Genomic DNA, 11,060 nt, shown 5'->3' with positions numbered 1-11,060 from the left:
GTGCAATAAACATCACAGTAAATGCACATGTCACCAGGGCTATTTTTGGGCAGGAACGCACAGGAACGGAGTTCCGGCTGGCTCCTGAGTTGGCCACGCCCAGCAGGAACTCATTAGCATAATAGGCCACACCCAATAGCAGAAACTCATTAGGATTGGCTACATTAGGGGTGTGTGGCCTAACATGCAAAGGAGTTCCTGCTACAAAAAAAGTCCTGGGTTTTGACAACAAACAAGGTAAACAGAATAAGAAGGGAAAGGTGGGTGTGGCTGGATGACCAGACTTCTGGTAACATGGGGGTGTGGCCTAATGTGCTAATGAGCTGTGCTGTCAGGGTGTGGCCTAATATGCTAATGAGTTTGGTGTGGCCTATTATCCTAATGTGTTCCTGCTGGGCTTTTTCTACAAAAAGAGCCCAGCATGTCACAATGCCAAAGAAAACCAATCTCTACATTTGAATCTATTCGACATGCAGGAGCTATAGCCAGATTCATATCTTACTGAGAGACCAGGAATAAAATTATAGACGAAAAGGATTGATGTAAAGGTTCTGCTTTTGAGAACGCACGGGTGGAACGCGGCATTTGCAGCTAGCCATCGGGTGAAGTAAGCCTTGGAACCTTCACTTCAGAAATTGTTTTCCCAGTTTTGAGACATTCCTCAGATGTAAACCTTCAGTGGTGGACCTTTTATTACATAAATATTACACCTCTGGAGGCATATCCTGCAGGAACGCCAGTGTTACATTGTTTCACAGCGTTTTCAGGAGGTTGTTTATGTTGTTTCAATAACATTTGTAGAGACTGGTTTCCTACTGTGTATCTCCGTTTTTGGCTTGACCTCCAGGTGGTGGCTGGAGATCTTTGGCTATTACAACTGATCTCCAGGTGACAGAGATCAGTTCACCTGGAGGAAATGGCCAATGTGGAAGGTGTACTCTATGGCATTCTATGCCATTGAAGTACTTCCCTCCCCAAACTCCACCCACCTTAAGCTCCACGACCCCCAAATATCCATGTATTTCCCAACCGAGATCTGGCAGCCCTATGGCTGGCTCCAGAGGGCCCGAAGATGGCACAGATGAGGAAGTCTGAGGACAAAACTGCTAGTGGAGCAGCTGCAAGTGGAGGAGTGGGGAATCAAACCCAGTTCTCCCAGATTAGAGTCCGCACAGTTAACCACTATACCAAACTGGCTCTCCTATCTTCCTCTTAGTCTTTCCTTAAACATCACAGCTGCTAGGGGAATGGTAGTGCAGTTAACCCTCTGAGAGTTGGGAGGTGATGCTTTTGTGGCCCAGGGCTGGGAATGATGACCACCTCTGAGAACCCCTTGGGTAGACGCCTCCCTGCAAGTTGTGTGGCTTCAGGGGTAAGAGCCAGTTTGGTGTAGTGGTTAAGTGTGCGGACTCTAATCTGGGAGAACTGGGTTTGATTCCCCACTCCTCCACTTGCACCTGCTGATGTGACCTCGGGTCAGTCACAAGCTCTGGCACAGCTGTCCTTGAAAAAGAGCAGTTTGTGTCAGAGTTCTCTCAGCCCCACCCACCCCACAGGGTGTCTGTTGTGGGGAGGGGAAGGGAAAGGAGTTTGTAAGCCGCTCCGAGACTCCAAGTGAAGGGCGGGGTATAAATCCAATCTCTTCTTCTTCTTCTTTTCAAAAGGAATCTCCTGTAGCTTGGCTTGCAGAGGTCTTTGGGCAGGCTATCTGATCCATGTTGCTTCAAGCATGTTAAGTCTCTTCACTGATTATCTTTTACCGACAAACCTTAAAGCAGCCTGGTGTGGATAAACTCTGGTTCCTACAATTAAAAAAAAATTGGTTGTCATCACAAGAGACAAATCACCGATCTGTAGTGTGCGTGTTTGTATGTGGAGGAAATCAGCAAAAACAGCCCCTCCCTTCCATTAGTGGAAACAATTGGTGGAATCCAACCCCTTAGACAAAAGATCATTCTGGGATTTTTAGCTGCATCCCCCCCCACCCCAATTTAAGATGTTTGTCTTTTCATTTTTATAGAAACTCAGAAAATGAAGAAAACTATGATGATGTTGATGTTGTTGAAGGTAAGGAGAGCTGAATTTCATTCACATTGGAAATGAGAAAATTAATCACAGTATAGCTTTGTTTATTTGAATAGCCTGGAAGGATTCCAAGCATCAAGAAGATCCGCACTACAAATGTAAACCTTTTTATCAATTGTACCCCGAGGTTTGTGTGTGTGTGTACATATATATACATAAGGAAAAGGTAAGAACCCTCAACAGGAAATTCCCAGCACTTTATTCAGCTACGGTTTCCAAGATTCTTTAGAAGCTGTGACAGTTGAATAGGTATAAAATAAGTAGATAGTTTACACAGAACCATACAGATTATTTTGAAGGCCAGAGAAATGGGGGTGGGGGGAGACTGCAGCATAGTAATATATTCACTTGAGGATATACATTCTAGTACTTTCAGAAAAGTACAAGCTTTAAAAATGACAATTTGGGTAATCGGAGAGCTGTATCCAAAGATGAATGGCTGTCATATCTTTTTGCTGCCGTTTCATATTGTAGAACATCAGTGATTGTTCAGAATGGGGGAGGGGGACTTGCCGGTAAATCTACTCCACTTGTCCTATGTGAGACCCAGAGGTCATTTCGGGGGGGAACGCGGGGTGAGGTGTGGGGGTGGGGCACACGACAAAGCCCCGCCCCCTGCTTTCAGCCGCCCCGCTTCCGGCCCTCATTCAGCCAGGAGGAGGCAGGAGAAGAGGGAGGGTAAGTTGCTTCCTCCCCGCCTCTCCCCACCCCTGCCTGCCTGGGGCCAGGGAGGGCCTTGGCGGGGCTTCCTCGCACTCCCGCCGGACTTGCAGGTTCACCGCCGGGCCCCTGATGTCAGGGGGTGTGGCATATGCTAATGAGTTCTGCTAATGAGTTCCCCTAGCTCTTTTTCTACGAAATGACCCCTGGTGAGACCCATTGTAGTGAAGAGAGAAACCACACATTTGCCATGCTTTAATTATGAGGAACATTAAACTATCTACCACTGTGTTCCTGCAAAAGAAAATTAACAATCTCTTTCTGGCTTTTGACTCTTCAGGTCCTGGAAATTCAGATGAGGTAGGTATTATCCTTCAAGGATACGATAACTTCAAATCCTTCTCTCTGATGCTCCCATTACTTATGCAATATCCTCCTCGGGCATCTTATTCTCTGCCTACCTCCTGTCGTTTAGGTGCCAAGTTAAATATAATTTTATTCTTTCAGGCTTTTGGCAGGTGATAGAACATGCTGTTATTTGTCAAACACAAAAGGTTTTGTAATGTGTAGACACAGGGTTGCCAGCCTCCAGGTGGTGGCTGGAGATCTCCTGGGATTACGACTGATCTCCAGGCGACAGAGATCAGTTGACCTGGGGGAAATGGCCATTTTTGAAGGTGGTCCTTATGGCATTATGCCCCATTGAAGCCCCTCCCCTCCCCAAACCCTGCCCTTCTCAGGCTCCACCCTCCAAATCTCCAGATATTTTCCAATTCAGAGTTCGCAGCCCTATGTAGACGGTATTGTAGGTAGGTAACAAGGAGGATTGTCCCCATGGCTCAAGCAGTTTTTTTTACTCTTCCAGAAGTAATAAATCTACAAATTGGATTAGAACATAAGAACATAAGAGGAAGCCAATGTTGGATCAGGCCAATGGCCCATCTAGTCCAACACTCTGTCAGACAGTGGCCAAAAATACCAGGTACCATCAGGAGGTCCACCAGTGGGGCCAGGACACTAGGAGCCCTCCCACTGTTGCCCCCCCCACACACACACCAAGAATACAGAGCATCACTGGCCCCAGACTGAGAGTTCCTACCTATAGTAAAGGTTAAGGTTCCCCTGCTCGAAAGCTAGTCGAATCCGACTCTAGGGTTGCGGTGCTCATCTCCGTTTCAAAGCCGAAGAGCCAGCGCTGTCCGAAGACGTTTCCGTGCTCATGTGGCCGGCATTACTAAACACGAAGGCGCACGGAACGCTGTTACCTTCCCACCGAAGAGGTACCTATTTATCTACTTGCAATTTCTTGCTTTCGAACTGCTAGGTTGGCAGGAGCTGGAACTAGAGACGGGAGCTCACTCCGTCATGCGGCACACTCAGGTCTTGAACTGCTGAACTACTGACCTTCCACAGCCTGCAGTTCAGCATCTTAACCCCTTTAGCCACCTATCTATACCTTGTGGATAAATAGCCACTGATGGACCTCTGTTTTGACTCATCCTGGACTATTTATTTACTTCATTTGTACCCTGCCTTTCTTCCCAGTGGGGGCTCAAAGCAGCTTAGATTGTTCTCCCCTCCTCCCCTAGGTTAGGCTGAGAGGGAATGAGTGGCCCAAGATCACCTAGCTAGCTTCCTTAGCAGAGTGGGGGATTACAACCTGTCTATACAACATCCTACCCTGACACTCTTACCACTTCACTACATTTAGTAGTTAATGGGGAAAAACATTTGTCTGTGATAAGAATGGATGAGATCTGAAATATTTGATTAGGAAAATGAATAACCAGGTTATAAAGAACAACTTGTTTGAACAATCGTTTGGGATTGAAATGACGACTAATGCTTTTCGTTGAAATTCTGCTGCTAAATCCTTAATGCCGTTTTTTGGGTCTGTCACAATTAAATGTTGTTTAATTTGAATGTTTTTCCATCAATAAGACTGGAACATCTACACTGGGTTTTTCCCCCCTTACAGAGTGAAGAGGAGATGTATGAAGACATAGATGTGAGGTATGATACATGATACTTAATAGATAAAGCAGATGAAATTATCAGGATACTATAAACTAAGGAGACGCAGAAATGAAAGATAAATCATGACAAGACTGCACACAAGAGATCCAAATGTAGCACAGGGAAGTCAGCACCGTCCCATATCCATGATTTCTGCCTCTTAGATTAAATCACCTGAAAAGAGGAGGGAAAGTTATGCGCGGTGTTTCCCCTCGCATTCACCATGTATGTTTGTTTGGTTTTCTTTGTTGTTCTGCATTTCCTCTCACTTTCAATGTGCATGTCCATTGGGTTTTCTTTTCTGTTCTGTTCTGTTTTCCCTTCAACGCCTGGTTCGCTTTCTGGTCGCTGTTTCCCAGGGTTTTCTGAGAGTGTTTTTGTGCTGATTTTTTCCCCCTTGCTTCGCTTTCTGAGCCAAAGTTAATTCAAAAGCATACATATTCTCTCGGATTTTCATCCCTTGCAACTTTGCTGGCCCTGGAAGGTCAGTCCCCTCCCACATTGAGGTCATTTCGCCCACTCTGTGCCTTCTGCCATTAATGGGTGAGCATGCTCCATTGATTACTTTTCCCTGTTGTTTAAAAAAATTTTTTACAAGTGGCATTAATCTAGCATTATGAGACTGATGTTAGTCTCATGCCACTTGTCAAAAAAAAAGAAGAAGAAGAAGTAAAGGATGGAGGTTAAACTTAGAAGGAGCAGCTATTGCAAACAGTCCCGATTTGGGGGCCGAATTCCCTTCCGCTCCTCTAAATTTAGATTCCAGACTGCCGCTAGGGAAAAAATGAAAGCAGCACCAGTTCCTTAGCAGCCAGTCTGTTCTGGGAATATACCAGAGTTTATTTAAGACCTTCTGGGAAAAGAAACAAAAATTGGAATCACTTGCACGCAAAGGTGACTGGGTAATGTTTTTGTAACAATTCTCTTGGGAGACCAAAGCTCTGCCATTCCTCTAAGGTGCTGATTTGGGGGTTGAATTTCCTTTCCCCTCCACCTTCCAAAAGTTGGAGCTGGGCTGCTCTGTCCTGGGTGACCTCCCTGGTATTGGCTTGCTCCACGCTCACCTGGCTTATGTAACTGCCTGCAGCCGAATGGCGAAATCTGAGAAAGGCGGCTCTCGCATGTGGCTTGGACTGCTGCTGCTGCAGTTGCAGGGCTCGGCTGGGCTGGGCTGGGCTGGGCTGGTGAGCTGGCTGGTTCACGAAGGGCGGCCACGAGCCAGCACACTGCTTTCCATTGCTTGCCTGGGGGTGGCTGGCCTCGGCCCGGGTGAAAAAACAGAAAATGGGCTGCAGGAGCAGGGATTTGTGTCCCCTTTCTCACACATTACTGGGAGCTTCCCCCCCCCACACTCGGGGCAAAAGCTGTAGCAATGACCTTGTCCTCATCCACCTACATGTGCACCACCCCCGCGCTCCCCTTTCCTCCCATGCAAAGAATGAAAATGTCAGGTTGGATGCACAGATGTGCACGCACACCCACGTTGGCAACGATCACAGCTTGCAGTGCCAGTGTCAGTGGGTTCTACCATGCATTCTGTTCTCTCGACATGTTCCCCTGTGTTATGAGATTGTGTGACTTCCGTTTTTCACAGTGGCTGATAACACAGCAGAGAATCCCCTAGTGTTGGGCAATATGGGAAACAGAGCTTCTCAGCTGCTTGTAGTCAGTTTCATTTTAAAAAAAAAAGAAGGTCTGGTCAATTTCAACATGAGGTTTTCTCCCTTTGCCAGCGTTCCTTTCAGTTCCCTTTCTGTTCCTTTTCAATCAATGAACTAACTCTAAAATGCATGCACGGAACCTGAACCACGAGGATTTAAATGGTAGGTGTTTGCTGGACTGCGTAAATTTTTAAAAAATAAAAACCAGTGGATGCCCCCCCATACATCACATCCACTACTGTGTGGTCTATTCAGAGTCATCCTTCTTGGCTAGTTCATCAAAAGAAGGGAGTGATCCAGACCTGCTAGGAGCGGATCATTTATTCTTTTGACTGGGTCTTGTTTTCATCTGTGCTTTGCAGTGTCACACAGCAGCCCCTGTCCTATTAAGCCGGGCTTTTTAGCCTCTTGTCACAGAATTAGGGATTGCTGCTCAGTCCCCTGCTAAACCTGTTACTTTAATCTCTATAGTAAATTAATCTCTATAGTTGAATCTTTGGCTCTGTTTCCCAGGAGGCTACAGGACTCCACTGGTGCTGTGGCCTTCTGGTGCCAATAACCCTGTACCTGATTCTTGTCTTAGAAGATGTTTATACATTCCAGGACTTAATGGTGCCACTGTCAAAGTTTAATTATATAGGGAATCAGAACCTGGCTTCCTTGACCTTCTGAGAGCTTCCTGAACCCAGAGATAGAAGGAAGGGGAGGAATTTGGATCAGTACATTGGGTCAGTTCTGGTCAGTTCCAGTTTGCCCTGCGTCACATTTACCACAGCTATAGGTCAATAGGTATGTTAGCAGCTATAGGTCCAAGGAAGATATATACCTCTGGTTTACTAATGGTTGGGGCTGCTCATCAACACTGTGTGTTGACACTGGGCCTTGGTGCGTAGCCAGAATATATTCCTTAATCTTATAAATCTGTGTGTACACTGTATATTTCTTTATATGTTTTGAGCAATGCTCCCTCTAAGCTGTGGAGTCTTGTGAGCAAAAATTCCACTTTGTGAGCTACTGGCATTAAAGTTGTGAGCGAGCTATTTGGCCATTGTATAAATTAGTTTGCTCTGGAGCCATCCTTCTGGAGCTAAGACAAAAATGTGTGAGCTGGAGGGTAAAAAAACTGTGAGCTAGCTCACACAAACTCATCTTAGAGGGAACACGGAGTGTGTCTTTACAATGTTCTACTTGGAATCTAATAAACTGAATTCAGAAAGAAGCATTGGTTTGTGTGTCTCTCTCTCCCGGGCAAGGAGAGTGCCCAGCCAGCTCTACCCACCAAATGTGAACTTGGGAAATGGGACTTGGGGCTCCAGGCTTCCCAGCCCCTTAATGTTTTCTCCAACACCTCTCTTTGCAAAAACTGTTCCCTACTTGGCCCTCTGCTGTTTGTAGCTGAGTTCATCTCTGCCCACTGAATGCAACGGAGAAGGCTCTGGCTCATGAGAGCTGATGTCACAATGAATTCATTAGCCTTAACAGTGTCGATTGGTAGTTTTGACTGCTGCAGCATTGTGAGGTGTGGGAGACAAACAACAGGAAATGAATTGTTCCATCATGCCTTGCTTGTAACTTTCCCAGGGACATCTGTTAGAGGCAGAATGATGAACTAGATAGACCTGTGGTCTGATCCAGCCACCAGATTCTTATGGTGAAACACAACTTTTCTTTAGATCAACGTGGGTCATTGTCTGATGAAGTGTGCGTGCACATGAAAGCTCACACCTTGAATAAACTTTGTTGGTCTTAAAGGTGCCATTGGACTCTAACTTTGTTTGGCAACTTTTCTTTGTTGGCTTTGACTGAATGTTTTAGTTAGGCTCCTAATCCTGATTAGACTGTTGTCCACTTTTTTGTATGTATCCATCTCCCCCCTCCTTTTAAAAATTATTTTGCAGACATCCATCTAAAGATCGTGAAAGGAAAAGGGAGAAGTTAGAAGAGAAAAAATCTGATCAAGAGAAGAAAGAACAAAAAGAACAAAAAGAAAAAGAGAAAAAAGAGCAGGAAGTGAGGAAGAAGTTCAAAGTAAGGTCTTTTTCCAGCATGGTATGCAATGAAATACAGATGTTGTCCCCTAAAAGATACTCTGTTTGAAAGTTAATATCTTTGTGCTGTTGCTAAGAGGTAACATTGGGGGAAAGCCTTGGCCTCTATGACCCATTTGTTGTCAACAAAGGATCTTCAGGAACTTTATGCTTCCAGACCAGTGCAAAAATGTCAAAACTGTCCAAAACTGCCACACAGATTGAGAAAGAGGAAGTTTAACTATTCCCCAGCCATCCAATTTTGCCAACTAAAATAGATGCACTATAGGCACCACTGTTATTAGCCTTCAAAGGAAAAAGACAGGCAGCCTGTCTTTTTTCCTTTGAGAGCTAGTAGCAGTATCCATTGATTAGAAAAACCATGTTGGGCAGAAGAATTAAATTCCCTCCACCACCATCCCCTACATGACACTGATCCAAATTAGGTCCTAATATGGCTTCTATTAGTAATTTTTTAAAAAATCATCTTGTCTGTTTTCTCCCCAAGGCTAGTAATACAAGAGCTATGATTTGGCCACAGATATATTAACCATCTTCCTAATGTATGTCAATCTTGTATGTTTCTTTTGTGTTTCTTTTGTGTAGCTAGTGGGTCCCATTGAAGTCCTTCACCAAGCTAGATCTTGCACTGACTACAAAGGAGGGAAGAATGAACTGACTTTCAGACAAGGGGACAACATTGAAATAATCCGTATTACAGACAATCCAGAGGGGAAATGGCTGGGAAGAATAAGAGGCTCCTGTAAGTATCAAGAAGACAAATTACGTGAATTAATGTTAACACGTCTAATCCATCTAAGTCATTGTTCTCTATTTAGACTAACAGCAGTTCACCAGGGTCTCAGGCCTTTCACATCACCTATAACCTGATCCTTAACTGGAGATGCTAGGGATTGAATTCGGGTCCTTTGGCATGCCAAGCAGATGCTCTGCCACTGAGCCATGGCCCTGGTTGCAGCCTCGTTGACCTTGCTGCAGGCCCGACTCCTCCCCCTGCATGGTAGTCTCCTCAGTGTCCATGCTCTGCCCCTTTGGTCGATGCTATGTATGACAGACCCCCATTTCTTCCCCAACACCCAGGCAGAATTTTCCCGCCAAAAAAATATTTTAGTTCCCCTCAGTAACTGAGCTGCCCTCCAGTAGCATGTATTTCTTTCTTTCTTTGATAAGATTAAATTGTCCCACCCTGTCACAGATATTTGTTTAGGCTTTAGACCCAGTACAGGAACTTGAGGGAAAGACAGGAGGTGTCCTGTTTAAAAACCCTTGTGAAATCGCACTTGAGGCAGATTAACTTTCAAAAACAGAATAAAGATTTTATTAAACAGGCAGGGAATATATAAATATGAGGATTCAAGGTATAGAGGTTGCTGAGATAAAACATTCTAATATATACAGAATTGAGGCTTTTCAACATACAAAAGAGTGTTGTTGAAGCTTAATTTATGAGTTTCAAGTTCTTTTCAGTGAGAGGTTTTTGCTTATTATATATTTCAGCTGTTACACAGAATCTTGAATATAGAGAATAGGTTTGTCTTAGTGCTTCTAGGTTTCTCCCTTCAGAGATCTAGTTTTTCTCTTAAGGTATTACAGGTTTTTCACTAACTCCTGAGGTGTATGAGCTTCTCATTTTTATCACAGACCACTGTTCTCTTCCCAGCCTCTTTCACTGGCAGAAAGTTATTCTCCTTGTCCCTAAAATGCAATAACTCCTTTTACTATTTGACTTGTCTGAGAGTTCTCTCTAACTACCCAGACCTTCTGCCAAATGCTCTTCCAGTACTATATGTCTGTGTAATGCAGTGTTGTAGCTTTTTTGACTGAGAATCTGAATTCTCCCTCAAAGTAGTTTTTAATGTATCTTAGACAATGGGGTCCTTATTCTTCTATCTATAGAAGTCCTTTTCTGGATGTGCCTGACCTCCTTGAGTGGGTGCACAGTAATACGAGAAGAGACACTCTGGCTCCTTAGGGCCAGGGAGGGCCAGGCGGTTTTGGGATCCTGATCGCAGTGCTCTCTGGGGAACATACGGGGAGAGGCGGTCCCTCAGGTAGGCCGGTCCCTGACCATAAAGGGCTTTAAAGGTCAAAACCAGCACCTTGAAGCGAATCCGGAATGCTATTGGGAGCCAGTGCAGAGTCTTAAGCACAGGCTGGATGTGCTCCCACCTGCGGAGGCCCATCAACAACCTGGCTGCCGCATTCTACACCAGCTGCAGCTTCCGGAGTTGCACCAAGGGCAGCCCCATGTAGAGAGCATTGCAGTAGTCCAACTTCGAGGTGACCATAGCATGGATCACTGCAGCCAGATCATTGCGTTTGAGGAAGGGAACCAACTGCCTAATCAGCCGAAGATAGTAAAAGGCTGCCTTGGCAGCGGCTGCTACCTGGGCCTCCAATGTTAAGGAAGCATCCAGGCGCACTCCCAGACTCCTGACCCTCGGAGCTGGCACCAATGGCACCCCACCGAAGGCTGGGAGTGGGATCCCTACCCCCGTACCACTCCGATTCAGGCACAGGACCTCCGTCTTCATTGGATTCAATTTCAATCGACTCAGTCTAAGCCATCCAGCCATGTCCTGCAACGCCT

General features: G+C 45.4%; 1 protein-coding gene across 1 annotated transcript in view; it reads left to right on the top strand.

The window, feature by feature from the left end:
• FYB (FYN binding protein) overlaps positions 1-11,060 on the top strand; it is a 54,531-nt gene that overhangs the window by 13,233 nt on the left and 30,238 nt on the right. The window contains exons 3-7 of the mRNA XM_015420164.1: positions 2,021-2,067; positions 3,086-3,105; positions 4,724-4,758; positions 8,321-8,450; positions 9,056-9,212. Of these exons, the coding sequence (XP_015275650.1) occupies positions 2,021-2,067; positions 3,086-3,105; positions 4,724-4,758; positions 8,321-8,450; positions 9,056-9,212 (389 nt within the window). The remainder of the gene's footprint in view (positions 1-2,020; positions 2,068-3,085; positions 3,106-4,723; positions 4,759-8,320; positions 8,451-9,055; positions 9,213-11,060) is intronic.

The sequence above is a fragment of the Gekko japonicus genome, unplaced genomic scaffold (genome assembly GCF_001447785.1).
Source record: "Gekko japonicus isolate JY-2015 unplaced genomic scaffold, Gekko_japonicus_V1.1 scaffold86, whole genome shotgun sequence".
In the NCBI taxonomy this organism is placed as follows: domain Eukaryota; kingdom Metazoa; phylum Chordata; class Lepidosauria; order Squamata; family Gekkonidae; genus Gekko; species Gekko japonicus.
The sequence above is the reverse complement of the archived record's forward strand: the minus strand, read 5'-3'. Positions and strand labels throughout refer to the sequence as shown.